We start from the raw sequence: 18,334 nt of genomic DNA, 5'->3' as shown, positions 1-18,334 counted from the left end.
AAACTAGCAGAGAGAGGAGGAGTCTGTGTTCTTTGATGGAGAACGTACTGTCTGTGCTTACTTCACGGTGACTTCAAGATTAATGCATGACTTAAAGCAACTTGGAATGAAATCAAGATGTATCAAATATTGTACTTGTGCAGTTCAATATCCTATCTGACCACTGGTTATTATATTGAGTGAGATAGATGATACATTAAACCCAAAACCTACTGCAATTAAGCTGCATTAGATGATCCAGTATGTAGTCACTGCCTCTATCACACACACTTTTTTGTGCACAAGGCACACCAAAGTAGAGATTAAAATCTCTGGGCACAACTATTTACTAATGCCAAATAAAATTTGATATTAATTCCAAATCCTGAGGCACACCTGGATTTGCCTTGGGCCACACCATTTGGGAACCACTGCTTTCATGTATTGATAACAAAACAATTCTAAACAAATTAAAGTATCACACAGAGTAGTTTCAGTGTCTCAAAGGTTTCACACAATATACATGACACACAGTAGGGTTCAACTTTAATCAACGTCCAATGGCCTGTGGCCACAAAAAGTTACTCCGTGGCCACCAAATATTCCATGTAGGTAGCCCCCTGTTCTATCCCAAAATAATGTTACAGTTTCACAAACCCAGATTCCTTTGCACCCTTCAACATCCGACGACAACAACAAAGAGTACTTGCTGTCATCTGGCAACTGCTATGTTGAAGCCATTCAAATATGGATTTGCTAAGATTACCAACGGTTCACGCCATCCATATGGAAAAAGCAGAAACACAAAAGGTGAATATGGCAAGGCAAGGTTAAGTGGAATATGCCACATTTAAGGATGTGATATACTGTGGTGCATGCTGCCACTTTTCTTGCTGCCAGGAGTTTTTCATCAGAAAAACCATGCCTTCAGGAAACGCCTAGGGCTGCAATTAATGATTATTTTCATAGTTGATTAATTGGTTATTTTCTTGATTAATAGTTGTTTGTTTTAATCATTTTTTTATCATTGCTTCCCAAAGCTTAAGAGGATGGCCCCAAAGTCTTGTTTTACTCACAAGTAAAGACACAAAAAATTCACATTTAAGAAACTGAAATCAGAAAAGTTTGGCTTTTTTTTTCTTTAAAAAAATTACTTAAATGAATTACTCAATTAATTTAATAATCAATGAATTCATTAACTGTTGCAGCTCTAGAGACACCACCATGTAGTAAGTATGTCTGCAACTCTTGCAAGAAATTAGATAAAACTAAGTATTTTTATCAGAGAGAACTCATTAATGTTCATTTAAAATCTAAAATCATAGAAGCATCTTACTTATGATGATGAACTGTTAGCAAAACATTTAATTCACAGCAATGCTTCAAAAGCATTCGTAACCACACATGCTCAGAAAACTACAATATGGTTGTCCAAGTGTTTCTCTCAGACGGTATCAATGCAGAAGGACTAACAATATCAGGTCTATTTTTAAAGACATTCTGCCAGGGTACAAGCCAAATGCTTTTAAAATGTGCAAGTGGCTGCTAGATTTGCTTCACTCACCAGCCAAAAAACAATTTTAATCTACTGAATCGCTGGTAAAACTTGAAAATTTACTAGCCATTTGGCCAGTAAACCAAAAAAGTTCATTTGATACCCTGCATTCTGCTCTGTTCTCCATAAACCACTCTCTCACCACTGGGAGTAAGTGACAGGTATGTGTACTAGAAGTTGGGCCAATATATTGGCTGATATTAGCTTGTTGCAGATATTAGTACTGGTGCATATGTCTACCAATAACTAACAAGAAATTACAGTACAGAAATACCAAAGATATGTGTGAGATAAATTAGAAACAGCACCTCTAGAGAAAAGTAAAATTTTTAACTATGAAATTGTCTCACCAGTACACGTTGGTCACAATTCCTTAACAGCCTTATTTAAGAAATCTTTATCAAAAATGCTGATTTCATATGTAAATCTATACAAGGTAATATATTGTTATCAGATTTTCTAAACCCTCAAATATTACAAAAGCCTGTTTCATAATGATTTCCATATTAAAAAGCGTTAGATCCAACCATGATAAAGAGGATTTCAGTAATAACTGACCATCCACATAGCTCCACATTCACTGGCATTAAAAGTACCGTGCTCAAACACACACACACACACACACACACACACACACACAGACAGACAGACAGACACACACACACACAACCACGGAGGAGTAGAGCTAGAAGATCCCTATTGCCATATATGATCAAAATAAGACGGCTTGGCAAGAGAAGGAAGGTCAGCAATAAACATCTGAGCCTAACCCCTGATCCTCTTCCTGGTTCAATCAGACTGTTCCTCTAAAGGATGTCTTAACCTGGTAACAAGACGTACTGCTGAGACAGGGAGGATCAGCAAGAACAATTCAATCAATGAGGACTTGGCAAACAACTGTATGTTAAACCTCAGTCTCCTGGGATGGTATGCTACCAGGCCATCCGCAACATTTTGGCTGTTGAGCCAACTTTTGCCCCTGTCTGACCCCTTTCTTAAATACTGTGCTTGACAAATTCTCTGATGACCAAAAATGCCTTTCTGACGTCACAGTAGGGATTTTTTACTAATCACCAGATATTCTGTTCCTCATATTTCATGTGAAACCCACATTTTCATGAAAAGCGAATGCCAACTTGCACACTGACAGCTTGACTAGGAGCTTACAGTTTACCTCGGTCAGCACTTTAGGAAACCCTAAAGCGTTTGCCCTTCCATCTCACTTTACTGACCGTTCGCGCGCTCCAGCAGTTCATTTACCCAATGCAGCAAAGGCCACAGTTCCTGGCCCACAGTGTTTTGACCAAGTAGAGGCAAACCACTGGTCTGTGGAGCAGGAAGCTTGCGGTATGGCCTGATATGGCCCTCAGTGACAGGCAGCCAGACTGTGGGCACTGCTGAAGCCCTGGCAGAGTTGTTATTTTCTGACCAACTGGCTAAGCTTGAGGTTATTAGAGCTTTTACCTACAAAACTAACCCTAACATTTATCCTCACCATGTTCTTGAGTCTGGAAGCTTCATGTCTGTGTCTGGCATGAAGTGGAACCAAACCTCATAACTGTTGTCGAGACATAGCTATTTTGGCAATGCACCCTGGCCATATCGGAAACCTTGCCAGGAAGGGAGAGAGAGCCACAGAGGGAGGGTGGACCTGAATTAATGCAAGAAAAACACTTTGGAGGGGGAAATGCTACAAGCAGCATTGGCAGTTGCTCTTATATCAATCTAGAGCTTAAACATTCAGCAGATCAATCGATGAGTCAGTCAAACAGCAACTATTTTGGTAATCATTTTATAATTTAAGTCATTTTTCAAGCAGAAATGCCAAACAATCTCTGTTATTAATATGAGTATATGTTGATTTTCTCCATTTTACATCACTTTAAACAGATTACCTTTGCATTTTGTCCAAATCTTATTCCAATACCTGAATTTGCCAATCTGCTGTTACTGACACTGGAGCATTGACTTTACATACATGACAAGCTGTCTTGCTTTTCAGTATTTTGAGACAAAAATATCTCCAAACTAAGGACATGTTGAGTTAGTGTTCCCAGCTCACTCAGATACAGACGGTCTCCTGTTATGTCATAGGAGGTTCATGGTTCAGTGCAAGCTAAGCTCGTACATCTAACTCATAGAAATCTGGGAGACAAAAAAAATATGAGGACTACTGGATATCTTTGTAGAAGGGGTTAATTACTAATTCATTAAGGCTCAGAATAAACACACAAAAACACCTAACTCCATTTGGGAGCTGCACCTTGCCATTAGGCCAGGGGGAGTGCTGCAGCATGGACTTTTTTCTCTTACAACACTGTCGTCATTGGGACACTGCTGCTAACTGTGCCATTAGCTAGCTAAGTTCAGTTAGCAGTTCTATTAGATTGGGATGCAGCCTCCAAGACCAACAGAGACCAGTTTGATGACCAGGTATGCAGCACCGAGGTGATATAAAGTGGCTCCCACCAGGACTCTGACTCCAGGGACAGTAAGAATATGGCGGGTGCAGGCGGCAGACAGGAGGTGTAAAGGTTGAGGAGCGAGTTTTATAACTTAGCAAGTTAATCTGTAAGTATACATCATCCATCATGTTGATAAGTTGGGGAATGTTTTTGTGAAGGTGAAAGTTATGTATTACCATGTTTTGAACAACAATATTATACTCTAACAAAATGTTCTGCCTCCTTCAGAGTTATTACGCTTTTTGGTCTTAGTATTGAAGAGGCAGCATGTTTTGTGCCCCCCCAAAATGTATTTAAATAAATAAATCAATATGATACATGTGTGACAGCTACTCAACTGGCTTGAACTAACCACGACTGGTCAACAAGAAAAATCATAAATCGGGGGCAGCCCTAAATTTATGCTACAACATGTTCATATTTGGAAATGGGCTCATGAATGTATTATTACATAATATTGTATATTTATTATTCAGCAAATGGAATCTGGATCAGTATGTGGATCAGAGATGACATAAGATATCAAATGAGTGAATTGTGGCAGTATCTGTCTCAACTCTATGTCTAGATGGGCAAAAGATGAAATTTTAAGTGGGGATGCATGATAAATATTGGGACAAATTGGGGCCTAACCAGATATATTCGTCTATATTGATATTGCTGTTTATTCACTAATAAATATGTGCTATACAAATATCTGACTTGACAGGTGGTCAAAGCTTTTAATTTGAATTCTTAAAAGAATTCGTATTGTGTATCCCTAATTTTAGGATAACATCTTGGGCTTTATGCAGACTTTAAGTATTCTCATTTTTTAATGTAGTGCAACTATGTATAATGCTATTTAAATTATTGATGTTTCTACTACAGATATTTTTTCTGATTAATCGCTTTGTCTATAAAAAAACATTTAAAATGATATAAAACAGAATAGCTGCAATTCTGCTCAATGCTTGATACATGACGTAATGCTAAATGATTGTTGAGATTATCAGAATGGTTGTTGAATCTTTTTATTTTGATCAACTAATTGGTTACTTGTTTCAGCCCTTCTTTACATCCATCGTTCTATAATAAATCCAGACACACGGCATCAGATGTGAGCTGAATTATGATACCTTAAAAAGACATTGCATGCCTCCACAGTAAAATATTTCAGCACTAAAGCTACAGCAGTCCGCAGTAAAACATTCTGTACAACTATAACTGAGATTACTCGGCCAGAAGGAGCTGTTGTGTACATTGCATTGAGCCTCGCTGAAAAGTACGACCTATCCCTCTGTACATGCACTGAACTGCAGGGTAGCTAATGACAGAACAACTCCCACAGCATTCAGCTGAGATGGATAAACGTCCAGTACTCAATATGCAGCTCAATATCACTTCCCCTCCCCTTTAAAATACACTTGATGGAACGACACAGTGGTTAAATGTTCAGAAACGGAGGATGTCTTCTTCCTACAGTGAGGTGTGGAGAGGCAGGCGGCTCGCTGAGGGCCGTGGGCCTGAGAATAATGCCAGGGGATAATAGGAGTCAGTGACATCTCAAAGTCTGAGCAGCGGATGTGTTTAACCAAGCCTATTAAGACCTGCACTAATCCTGCCTTACACATCCTTATCCGGGCGTCCACTGACAGCCTTAACTCACACAGGATGGGCCACTTATACCACGACTGATGGCAGTCCTTGCTTGCTTGCTTTCTGCCTTTCACACACACTGACACATAGATAAGTGTTTTTTTAATGTCTGCTGTCAATACAGGAATAGTGGAAATACTAAAACACCAGGTGCAAAGGCTATGCTTAAATGCCTAAATATCACTAAATCAACCCAGCCCTTCAATCATCTGGCATGAGAAATATGATTGCAGCACACATGCAAAGCATTTCAAAACTGCGACACAAAAACAAACACCCCGTTCAACCCGCTCACCTTGGCCAGCAGGTAGACTAGAGTGCACTAGCGATTTAAATGTATGACACAGATTAGAATATGTCCCATCAACGGTATGGCTCTAGTGTGGCCTACTTCTCTGAGCTGAGGTATTCAGCAGGGAAATGAAAGGAGACACACATGTCAAATAACCAGGGCTGCTTTAGGTGGGCAAGAAATGGGAACAAACGTTTTGAAACTAAGCATGCAACCTAGATAATTCTAATTGTCCTAAAAATGGACACCTGCTTTTTTCCAAGGAGCTTCACATTTGTATCTGTTGTTTTACGTGGCTGGTGGGTCACGTCATGCAGTTAAATGTTAGCATGTTAGAAGGTGCACGCAAGCAAAATGCATGTTCCTGAAAACCATGCAAAGCACATTTGTGATAAAGCATAGCCTATTGTTCCTTTTTGTGTCCACAGAACTATGAATCAATGCAGTACAGAGCAACTTATTCAACAGCAGCTCCCACCTGCCCACACACCAGCTATAAAAATAGCTAACCTACTCAGCTAGACTACAGGATGAGGGGGCAAATCCCTCAGTATCCTTGTCCTCTGGAAGAGTAGATTTGTGACACTGTGTGTAGACTAATAATTAAGAGAAATTGATAAATTAATGAACAGGCACCGAGCAAGGTCTGGCTGAGGCACCTGAAGCCTCATCCAGTTGTACAAATGTTATGCAACCCACTGAAAGCAACCCAAAGCTGCTGCTGCTGCTTCCATTATCAAGTGACCATCTTCACCTTTAACTGCCACCAACTAACAAACCACAGTGGCCGTTTTGAAGCTGGCTGATTGATTAGCCTGAAGGCTGGTCAATAATGTCAAACTGGCCCACTGACAAGCATGTGGTAGCCTGTAAACAGTAACATCTTAGTAACTTCTATGCCAAAAATGAGCTGTTGTCTGCTGCACACCAGTGCAAATATATACACTCGAATAAAGAGACATTATTCATGCAGATGTGCACCTGGACAAGCCAGCTAACTACTTTAAACTCAATAAACTAAAAGACAAGCAATGCATTTCAGATTTCATGCCATAACGTTTCTCATGATGAAACCAGGCATCCATCGTACAGACATTTTCCCCAAAAGTGTAGGTCAACCTCACACAAACTGCAAAATTAACAAACTCAACAGATTTTATGTCCTCAATATGTTCTGAATGAGAGAAAAAGTCTTAAAGAATCGTGTGAAGGGAAAGTTTTGAAAATTGTCCAAAACTGATCCAACCAAACATAATTTTATTTAGCTCAGGATTTCATGAGAAAAACAGGGTGAACCTTGAGATTTTGTTACCAAAATCTATATTTTTTTCTGCCTTCCTTTTATTTCATTCTGGAGGCTGCTTTACCATGATTGACAGGGCTAATAATAGCTAGTGTTTTATACAATAGACAGTAAGCCTGTCATTTTATAGCTATGGGTTAGTTTATAGTCTACCAATGCACAAGTAAGAATCAGAGGGAAAAAAATCACATTATGATTATCCTCACAGTTTTTGATATAACTAGTGAGAATGATTATTTTTGTATCACAGTTTTCATTTTTACTGAACAAAAAAAATTGTGATGATGTGACATTTGTTGGGGTCTGTACCAAACATGTTTTCTTACAGTGTAATGTCTGCAATTTAGACATTGCATTTGGCCACATTGCAATTCTGATAATATTTCAATTAACTGTGCTGCCCTAATGCATCTCTCATAGGTTTCAATAGAACTGGCACCAAAGTCTGGCACCAAGCAGAGCACTGAACGTTGGTTTAGGATCCTTCTTTTTTAGTTTCCGTGCACTGACGTGTGGTGAAGTGGCGTTGCTCTGCTAGTGACCAGGGCTCTTGCTTTATTTATGGATATATTTTGGGTACTTTTCATCCACAAATAAAAGCCCATACACATGACGGGTCTAACTTTGTAGAGTCCAAGTCAAATTTCCCCATGGGGACGATAAATGATTGATCTATCTATCTATCTGACAAGAAGACATGCACCAATCTCTCTTTTTTTTTTAGCATGGGTGGGAATTAGAAATTGTGAGATCACCAATTCTAGTATTTTCAGTACTTTCCCCCTCTCTGACCTCTTTAGACTTTTGATATGTTATAAATGACATATTATTAGGGCTGGGCAATATATTGATATGATATTGATATTGTGATATGAGGCTTAATATTGTTCTTTGATTTTTGATATCATGATATGGCAAAAGTTTTGTCTTTTTCCTGGTTTTGAAGGCTGCGTTACAGTAAAGTTTTGTAATGGACTGAACCTACCAGACTGTTCTAGTTGTTCAATTATTTGTCTTTAGCCACTTAGCCATTACCCACATTACTGATGATTACTTAAATCCTTATCCAATATTTTGTGAAAGCACCAACGGTCATCCCTATAAGTATTTGATAAAAAAGAAAGTGATTTTTGTCCATATCACCCAGCCCTCCTCTAAGGTAGTTTAATCTAAAGCAATGCATCATATTCTATAAGATCACAGTCGTTAGCCATAATGGACTTTTATGGTATGCTGTTCAAGAGAAAATGTGTATTGAGCTATATACTGTGTATTGCAGCTTGGGCTAAAAATATCAAGATACTGTTTATAAGCCATATTGCCCAGCCCTACTTGGCCATATTGCGATTATTGATTCATTGTGCAGCCCTAATGCATCTCCCATAGGCTTCAATAGAACTGGCACTGGAGTAGTGAATGCTGGTTTATGATCCCTACATTAGACAAGAATGCATGCACATATATTTTTTTTGCACTGGGTTGCAATGGCAAATTGTGGCATCACCAGATTCAGTATTTTTCAATACTTTCTCCCGTCTTGCATTTCTTAAGACTTCTGGTATGTTATAAATGACACATTTATGAGACTAGAACTGTTGAAAGAGTTTCTGTTGCAATGTGTGTGGGGTCATGTCGTATAATGCCTCTACTACCAGCTAGCAGCCTTAACTAGTAGCATATTTGCTAGCATTGCCAAGAAGGCCCAAGAAGGTTAGTTTTCCACAAAACGACGCAAGACATGACAACAGACATGTATTAGAGAATTAGCATGCCACATACCGAGAAGAAGTAATTTCAGCTCTCTCCTGGAGTCTCGTTTGTCTCGGCGGAGTTGTTTGTCAATTTCTGCATTGATTCGTTTCGACTCCTTCGCCTCTTCGCTCAGGCAGCAAGCCATCATGGACTCCAGAGTCATCCCCTCTGCTTTTGGCAGCCCAGTTTAGACGGGACACTGCAACACTTCTCAGCCCACGGCTTCAAGCTTATCCCCGGATCCCCGCCGCGGTGCTCGCCTCGATCTCAAGCGAGGAGGAGGTGGTCTGCTGTCGGGGCTGGACGGCGGGTGGACGGATGGATGGACGGGACTGGCTGGGGGAGGGGAGACTAGCTAGACTAGGGGCCTCGCTGTCAAGTTGTCCCCCCAGCCGAGAGCAAGTGCGACTTCACCCGGATGGTTTTCAGCAAATCACGGGAGATTCGGACAGGGGATGGAGTCAGGAGGAGACGGTGGGGCCTCCCCGAGATGCTCTGCCTTAAATGTTAAAATTACAAGATTAGCCACTTAACACCTGGTTTATAGCATTAACCCCGTATGTCACACTTAGTGGTCCAATTCTATAATTTCGTCTGTCACTGTGGTCCAATTCTATCTTCAAAATCCGTCAAAAGTGGCTCAAAACTGCAGTGTCGCGACATCCAAACCCGTAACAGTTGATATCTGTGCAGTCTCTCCAACGTTAGCTAGCTAGCTAAAAAGTAGTAGTCCTTGCTAGTAAGCTAACATTAGAGTGGTAACCGTTATTGCACTATCCACGCCGCAGCAATGCGTCCGTTTACTAAGTAACTACATTAGCCGACGTTAGCTAACCCACACGTAAAGGCTAACGGCCGCCCCAGCTAACGTTGTGTCAACCCGCAGTGATTGAAACAGCGAGCTGGTTGAAGGAATTTGTCCGCCTAGCTAGCGATAGCAGGGCAGCACCCCATCACATCCTGACTCATTTTGACGGTAAAACACTCGGCTAGCTGCTGCCACAGCCTCAGAGAGAGAGAGGGGAGAAATAAGATAGCGTGCCGGACCCCGGTGGCTTTCGCCCAGAAATGTATTCGCTGCAAACAGCTGGCTGTTCGGGTAGCTCGTCGCTGCCTGGAACAAGGTCGGCACACACACCAGTCTGATGCCAAGCAAAGAGGAGGAGGAGATACTGTGGTGTTGAGTGACAGACGGAGAATTGCATGAAACAGGTTTGTGACAGACCAATTGAATGAACGAGGCGGGTTCTCGAGGCTGGAGCTGAGACTGTGGGCGCACAAATTCGGTCGATGAGAAGATGCAAAATCTCCACAAAATAAACATTTTTGCTGTACCCCCGCTTGTCTTTCTCACTTAATTAATTGCTATTTCATATTCCTATAATTTATGTTATTATTTTAATATATTTTTAAATCTATTTTCTTATTATATCCATATTGTTTCTTCTATATATACTCATTTGTATTTACATGCTGTAACAACCTGTTTGTCTCTTGTTCTTGTCAATTAAAAAAAAAAAATCTCTAATATGTATGAATCAGGGGATGTAGTGCTGACGTTTGTCTCCGTCACATCATCAACAGCTACTTTGTACTATTTTTTAAATCTCAGATTGTATATCATGTTTACAAATATTTATACATATTATAATACCATATAAACATTTTTGCATTACCCCTGTGCTTTCCCCCATCTTTCCCCGTTATATTTTTATAATTTATATTATTTATGTATGATTCGGATTTATTTTTTCTTACATCGATATTATGTAGTGCGTGTATATATATTTACCAATATTCTCTATACAGAATATAATATGCAAAATATATAATATATACATAAAAACTTTGCAGTGGCCTTTCAATGAGGTTGTGACGAAGATATGTAATGGAGGCAGGATATTTTACACTTACGAGATAAACTTTATTGCCCAATTTACATATTTAATTGATCAAATATGCATAAAATGAAAACTGTACACTTTATTTGAAGGTGTGTGCATAAGACTATCATGAAACTGTCATAACCATATCATGACACCTGTCATGAACACGAGGGACTCTACTGTTGTCATTAAGAGTCATTCAGTCAATGTTGTCATTTTTAATACAGAGTTGACATTGTCTGAGATGTTTCTGTTATGATAACTTGGCATGATCAAGCTTTTCACATTACATTATACCACATCACTTGAGGTCAAGGAAAATATTCATGATACACTTATAATAGTCTCATGACAGCCAATGTCAAAACCAATCACAAATGACAAAACATTTCTTTAAGTTTGATGTCAAATTGTCTTAACAAAGACATCTCAAACAATGTCAACTTTGCATCAAAAATGACATCATTGACAGAATCACACTTAATGACAACAGTCATAAACGTTCATAAAGTCTCCTTCATGCTCATGACAGGTGTTGTTACACGGTTATGACAGTTTAATGACAGTCCTATGCACACCCCCTAAGTCTTACCTTTGCACTTTAATCTCTAATGTAGTTCTCTAGAGCGATGTCCTGGGCGTACAGCTGAGTTATAGTGTAAGGTTTTTGGTCCACAGTGCTCTGAAGTCACTGTCATTATGCTTTTATTCCACTGATTGGATTTTTTTTTATTCTTGTATAATATTTATCTTTTAATGATTCATTTTAAATGATTATTTTATGTATTTTTCTTTTCTTTAAACTGTAATTATATGGATGTTATGTGTGAAGCACACTGAATTGCCCCTGTAACTAAATATGCCATTTAAATAAAACTGCTTTGCTTGCTTGCTATCCTTTTAAACATGTATACTAGTCTCTCTACATATGTTTGTATTTTATATATAAATACAGTAAATCCTTCATCTCTAATGTGCAATTGTCCTGCACAATATACTGTATATTTGTATTAATATTTATATTGTACACTCATTCTGTGCAATAATATCTATTCATACTGTGATAACCATCCTTTGAATTTCCTGCTTGAATCCTGTGCAACCAAATCTCTGTGCAATTATCCATTTACAACGTAAATAATATTCATGTTTCTCTGGGTGTAATGATGCACACCATGTGTGAATTAAAACATGCATTTATTCTGTATAATTATTAATATATATAATTGAAGTGTATATATACTGTGTTGTTTTATTTTTTATTCTATTTTACTTATTTTTTATTTATTTATTTTATTTGTATTTCTATTCATCACTCACTCTTTTTTTTTATCTGTACTTTTGATTGCTGAGGTGCTGTGAACTGGTGAATTACCTTAGTGTGGGATCATTAATCAATAGGGTTTATATTATCTTATATCATCTTATATATCCTCAGCAATGCATGTGAGATCATTGAAAATGAAGTCCACCACCTGCTGCCTGTATGTTGCACAACACTGTGTATTACTAAAAAAGGTCTTTCAAAGTTTGGTGCAGCATGGTACCTGATTATTATCAAGACAGAATACGTGGATAATCCCTATCACTTCATCAATAACCCGCAATGTAGTGCAAGCAGCATCAGACAAGATAAATTACCATGACTGTAGAGGACGTGTGATGTGATAGCAGTGGCATCTTGTGGCCACGATGTGCACCTGCATGTAACATCTGCTCACAGTGTTCATTCGATAACTCCAGGAAGTTTGGCATTCAGAAATGTGTGGGATTTGCATCTGCATAAACACTGAGCTGTCTCATCTCAGTCCTATCATCTATCTGTGTTTTGAGTCTTTATATGTATCTACTTATTAAATGACTGTCAATTATTTTCTCAATTAAATGATCACTTGTTTGGTCAATTAGTGATTCCAAAATCTCAAGATGGTGTCCTCTAATGTCTTTTTCCACAACCCAAAGATATTCAGTTTACTGTCATAGAGGAGCAAAGAAACCAGGAAAAAATATATTGTGGAAGCAAAAGCAGATCTTTTTTTCTTAAAACTGGAACCTTTATGCAATGATGTACTACATAAAAATCTATGTAACAATAAATGAGCACACTGTCATGGTGTATAGAAAAAGTACATGAACATCCCAGCAGTCCCTTCAGGCTGTGATGCTTGTTACACAATTCAAAACAATTATTTGACAGATGAAAAAACGGGACACTTGCTGTAGCTTTTCGCTGGTGGGCAAAGCATGAAGACTGGCCACATGGTGGCACCAAAGTAAGGACACTTTCTGCCTAAATCCAAAGTGATTTTTGCATGAATGTATTATGATTTTAGGACATCTCAGACATGTTCTGACAGGCCGAGGTCTACGTTGTCAGATTTAGCTGATTTCTAATCAGTTTGAGCTTTGCTTTGTCCGTATCTGTCTCATGTAGGTTCTGCAGTGTTTTGAGATCTATGCTGACATTGTCACACTTTAACATGTATGGTTACAGATATCTTAAAGAAACATGCTGAAGAATCAGTGTGTATGATTTAGTGGCATCTAGTGGTGAGCTTGCAGACTGCAACCGACTGCCTCACCCTCCCCTTTCATTTGTGTCAAACTCAAAGTCTGTAGGCCAAATCCGGCCTTTAGCCTCAGCGATGATCCTTACTTTATATGAAAAGGCTACCGGCCCATTTCCATATTGTCCCCAATGTGATGCACAACAACCCCCAACAAAATTCTGCTTTCTGAACCAACCCAGTCTGCTGAAAATGTAACTGTATTACAAAACAGCATGACGAGCGGGCTCTGCATGAGATGTTGCCATGTTTACCGTGTGACCTGTGTTCTCAGTTGAAGTCAAAGATCACCTACTCAATCAAAAAACAACAGTCAGGAGTAGTGCCAGCAGATGAAAATACACACTTAAAAGTAACTAGAAATGACAATTTTCAAGGTCTATTTAAAAAAAATAAAATAATAAAAAGCAAGTAGCTGACCTTGGGTCCCGCCTACTTTTTCCAGATTTTCTCTACCCACACATCAGTTTGTCACGAAAGAGTAAAATCAGAACAAATGTGTAGGCAACTTTTAGATACCTTAGGTGTGTGAGGGGATTATACAGAGGTACTTATTATCCTTTAAACTTCTGTAAAGTTGAAGTAGTTATTTTTTGCCACCCTAACAGATTCACTGGGTCTAACCGGGTCACCTGAAGTAGGAAGGTTCTGGCTCTGCCACTGCTCATCTGACCCACAAATTTACGTTCATTTTTTTAAGACAGCCACTTTAGTGACTGAGGTTGACACCCCTGGTGGCTGTGGATCTCTCAAAAAACACTTAAGGCCCTCCCATTGTTTGGTTTGTCCAGGCTACAGTAGAAACATGGCAGTGGAACTGTAACTATCATATTCCATCCGCCATATTCTGCCAATAAGTCCCCTTAAATCTGAGTCTTCATGTGTTTTTTCAATTGTTCTGCTGTTCAAAATAGTCACAGAAGAGTTGTCGGACCTCCTCAGCGTGGCTCTGGTCCATACTGGTGGAGAGGAGCGGTTTGTGACTGGGTTGAGGACTCTCCGCCTCGGACACCTCCGCCTGCCACTCTTCCTTGAAGTCGTCTCCGTGGGTCTCACACATATTGTGCAGGATGCAGCAGGCTAGAATCATGGTGGGCACCACGTCGAGACCGCAGTCGTTCCTCTTGCTCAGACACTGCCAGCGCGCCCTCAGTCTCAGCAGCGCCTCCTCGGGCACGTGCATCGCTCTGGTGAGCTGCCGATTAAAGAGCCGCTGCGGCTCCGTCGGTGCCGTGTGGCTTGCCCTCCTGCCCTTTTCCTCAGGATAGGCCTTCATTAGCCAGCTCTGCAGAGGGTAGCAGGACTCCCCCAGCAGCACGTATCTACACACAACAGATGGTTTTCAGTCACACCGGAAGACTTGACATCCTAAAATGACTCAGCATTGCAACATTTCAGCCCAAAACCAGCTCAAGTGAGTGGATCTGAATGAAGTCTAACTTTCTATGTCTTTTGGCTTTTTCATGACTAAGCACAGTAAGGTGTGTGTTGTCTAACTGCCTCCACCATCTCCAAACTGTTTTTTCTTTTCCTTTCTTTTTTTTCCAGTTATCTTATTTTTCCACTTATCTTTCAATTCTCAGTTTTTCCTAATCGGTTCACACACTCTACAAGGAAGCGCTGCTGACTTCCATTCAGCACCCATGTTAAAGAGGGAAATACGGCTCTGTGAAGAGAACCAGATCTTAAGTTCACGTTCCTGTCCATAAGCCGTTCAATCAGTATATGATCTACTATATGATATAAATGATCTGATTCTGATAAATAATGAAATATGCCTCCATGATTTCCAGCTCTTTTCAATTAAATGTAAACCCCCCCCCCCCAATTACAGTGAAGGTTTAGGCTAAAAACATGGTGTAACATGAAAAGACTTGAATTATACCAGACAAGCAGTATGAAGACATTTTATACTTCCCATTTTAAAACGTGTCATCATTCACTTTAATTGTTTGGGAAATTCTGCAAGAGGGTGAGGGTGAATAGATAATGACTGAATTTTCTTTTTCTTCCTGTGTTAAAATGCTCACACAGCCAGTGTGGCCCAGGTGTAAGAACTATAATGAGAATATACAACATTTTAAAATTCTTTACTGTTAAGTAACATAACTGTGTGTCCTGGAAAACCAACTAATTGTTGTTACTATTGTTGATGTTGTGGTAGTTAAAATTAAAGTTTTTGGGATCATCCTTTACTTCTATTAATTACATCATAACAAAAACCTCAGTTGGAGTTCAAAGTGGACAGATGAGTGACAAAGTCTGGATGAAAACCTAATAAACAAAGAGAAAGGAAGGAAAGACTAACAATTTAATTCTATCCACGAGGTAGAAATTTGCATAGTATCTTTAAATGGCTGAAAAATGACTCAACCGTCTTGCTGTTGGCTTTAACTTTACCTCAGAGGTTTTCCCATGAAGATCGGTGGCGGGTCAGGCGACAGTCCACCCTCTGCAGCTGTGGCCCACAGTGATGAGTTCTGGAAGATGTCAGCTGGGTCCGTCCCGCCTGGAAAACTGGCACAAACATCCCAGAATTGCCCGCGGCCACTAACAGCCACCTGAAACACAGACAGAAAGAGGTAAGAAGTTCAAATCTGAAGCACCTTAGGACAACTACCAAGCTTGTGTTAACAGCAGCACCTCTACCTGAGACAGCACTGACAGCCAGCCTGCAGGGTTGGCATAGTCAGATGCATTGTTTGATGGGGTGATGATGGCTGTGTGGAGCGTTGCTATGGCAGCGACGCAGTGAGGAAAGCCCCTGTGGGACAGGAAGAGCTGGGCTGAATCCTCCAGCTCCTGCTCGTTGGGGGGCCGCAGGTAGATGGAGCTGAGGAGCGCCACGATGGCGTGACACATGTCTCTGACGCAGCGGCACACGGTGGACTTCCCCACGCCGAACAGGGTGCTGATGGTGCGGTACTCAATGTTGGACGCCAGACGCCACAGAGCCACCGCTACGCGTTTCTCCACGGGCAGCGCCAGGCGGAAGCTGGTGTCCTGGCGAGCCAGACGGGGCCGCAGCTTGTCACACAGGTAGAAGAAGGTCTCACGGCTCATGCGGAACTTATCCAGCCAATCAGAGGGCTGGAACTCTGTCATCACCACCCGCTCCCACCAATCGGTGCTCGGAGTGGTGGTCCAGGGGCGCGTGCGGATGCGGACGTTGGAGCGGATCCCTCCTGCCAGCATCATCTGGGGAGAAGATCAATGATAAAATAAAGATTTCATTCATATTAATTCACAGATCGTATCCTGTGAGTCACACTCTTATAAAAGTTGTTAAAACCAGTCAGTGCTACAGAAATCTTTGGATCTCTCTGCTTTTTCTTTTTCTCTTAAATTAAAAAATGTTTTGTTTGTGTTTTTGACTACAGCAAGAAATAAGCCATAACAACAAATTCCACCTGATTCAGTTTTATCACACTTAAAGCCAGGTTTTACATAAATAACTGCAAATACTTTAATAATATTTTTTTCCCCTGCTCTGGTTTCTAATACTACTAACAGAACAGAGGTGAAAAATGTCAAAACATAATTTTATTTTGATTTGATTTAATCAGTACCTTTTAGGTAAGATCTATGAAGCCTACCTCTGCCTTTACTTTATCTTTGTTGTTGTATAACTGCAGCTTTTCTGGTATTTTATGCTTAGGGCTGAAACAATTATTCGAATAACCTACTAGTCAACTGACAGAAAATAAATCTGCAGGTCTAAGATCTACAGCAAAGATTTAGGCTTAAAAACATGGTGTAACAGACGTCTTTCAAGTTGCTTTCAAGCTGCTGGGGATTTAGGAGACTTGATTACAGCAGACCAAGTATGTGAAGTAGAGCTATGCATTAGAGTAGGGTGTGTTAATTCAGTGAGGGACAGTGCAACACATGACAATCCTACATTATAAAGGGCGTGTGACAGCCCTAGATATGCATCAATATGACACCCAGAGTTGCGGACTGACCATGAGCATCCTCCTCTGTCTCTGGAAGAAGTACTGACGGTGTCTGATTCGTCTCTGGATCTCATTCCTCCTCTGGACGTTCGCGGCGTCGATGTCTCTCCGTCGCTTCAGCAGCAGGTAGGTCATGAGGAAAGTGAAGGACCGCAGGTGGTCCTCCGACTCCATGTTGAGTCCGAGTTCAACCCGTCGGAGGCAGCAGCACGACAAACATTAAAGTTACGATAATGAATCTGGTGTAAACAAAGCAGCTCAGGTGTTGCTGCAGCTGCCGTCATTTGCTGTTCAGTGTACTACTTCCGCTTTCTTTCTTCCTGTGTGTGTGTGTGTGTGTGTGTGTGTGTGTGTGTGTATGTGTGTGTGTGTAAAACCAGCAGAGAGTTGCTGCCATCTAGTGGCCGAAACTGAGTAACGTTAGGATACATTTCCAGTGGTGGAAAGTAATAAAGTACTTTTACTCAGGTGTTGTACTTGAGTACAGTTTTGATGTATTTGTGCTTAACTTGAGTGTTCCCATTTTATCCTAATTTATATTTCTACTCCGCTACATTTATTTGACACCATTAGTTAATTTGCAGATTTAAAATTGTCAATTCAAAATATCAACTAATAAATTATGGATTAAGCCAGTGATTTCCAAAGTGTGGGCCGTGACCCATTGGTAAGCCGTGAAAGTTCTACAGGTGGGCCGTGAGAGGTCATTAAAAATAAATAAACAAAACATTTTTAAGTTTCAGTTTTATACTTTTGGAATTACCCTAAAATATTTAAGATTTTTTTAATCAACCAGAACTAATAAAACAAAGCCACAGGGATTAAATTCCATGTTATTCTGTTATTCATTTATTTGACCTAGTTTAACAAGTGTATCATCTCCATATCTTGTACTATCAATCTTGTGTGTTGATCAGAGTTTTGATGAAAAGTTTTTGTGG

At 40.1% G+C, this 18,334-nt stretch overlaps 2 protein-coding genes across 4 annotated transcripts in view; both read right to left on the bottom strand.

The window, feature by feature from the left end:
* Window positions 1-10,291, bottom strand: part of gna11b (guanine nucleotide binding protein (G protein), alpha 11b (Gq class)) — a 33,538-nt gene extending 23,247 nt beyond the window's left edge. The window contains exon 1 of one of the 3 annotated variants that reach the window (XM_084742869.1): window positions 9,012-10,291. In XM_084742869.1, coding sequence (XP_084598995.1) covers window positions 9,012-9,147 — 136 coding nt within the window. In that variant the 5' untranslated portion in view covers window positions 9,148-10,291. The remainder of the gene's footprint in view (window positions 1-9,011) is intronic. The other 2 variants (XM_084742868.1, XM_084742867.1) reach the window with 2 other exon arrangements.
* A 3,328-nt stretch (window positions 10,292-13,619) lies between these two features.
* LOC146310956 (uncharacterized) lies at window positions 13,620-17,715 on the bottom strand. The gene is made up of 4 exons (XM_084743249.1): window positions 17,403-17,715; window positions 16,087-16,635; window positions 15,838-15,998; window positions 13,620-14,759 (listed from the first exon to the last, which is right to left on the bottom strand). Exons 1-4 carry the CDS (start codon window positions 17,565-17,567, stop codon window positions 14,327-14,329), a joined length of 1,308 nt encoding a protein of 435 aa, XP_084599375.1. The 5' UTR covers window positions 17,568-17,715; the 3' UTR covers window positions 13,620-14,326.
* Between the last annotated feature and the right edge of the window lie 619 nt (window positions 17,716-18,334).

This window comes from Lutjanus erythropterus, chromosome 18 (genome assembly GCF_056507025.1).
Source record: "Lutjanus erythropterus isolate fLutEry1 chromosome 18, fLutEry1.hap2, whole genome shotgun sequence".
Taxonomy (NCBI): Eukaryota; Metazoa; Chordata; class Actinopteri; order Lutjaniformes; family Lutjanidae; genus Lutjanus; species Lutjanus erythropterus.
The sequence above is the reverse complement of the archived record's forward strand: the minus strand, read 5'-3'. Positions and strand labels throughout refer to the sequence as shown.

What these genes read in the sequence shown, in the direction of transcription:
- LOC146310956 (XM_084743249.1), bottom strand. Translation starts at nt 17,567, where the DNA reads ATGGAGTCGGAGGACCACCTGCGGTCCTTCACTTTCCTCATGACCTAC. An exon ending in GGCTGTCAGTGCTGTCTCAG is followed by an intron (nt 15,999 to 16,086) that starts GTAGAGGTGCTG and finishes TCTGTGTTTCAG; the next exon opens with GTGGCTGTTAGTGGCCGCGG. An exon ending in TTCATGGGAAAACCTCTGAG is followed by an intron (nt 14,760 to 15,837) that starts GTAAAGTTAAAG and finishes TGTTGTGTGTAG; the next exon opens with ATACGTGCTGCTGGGGGAGT.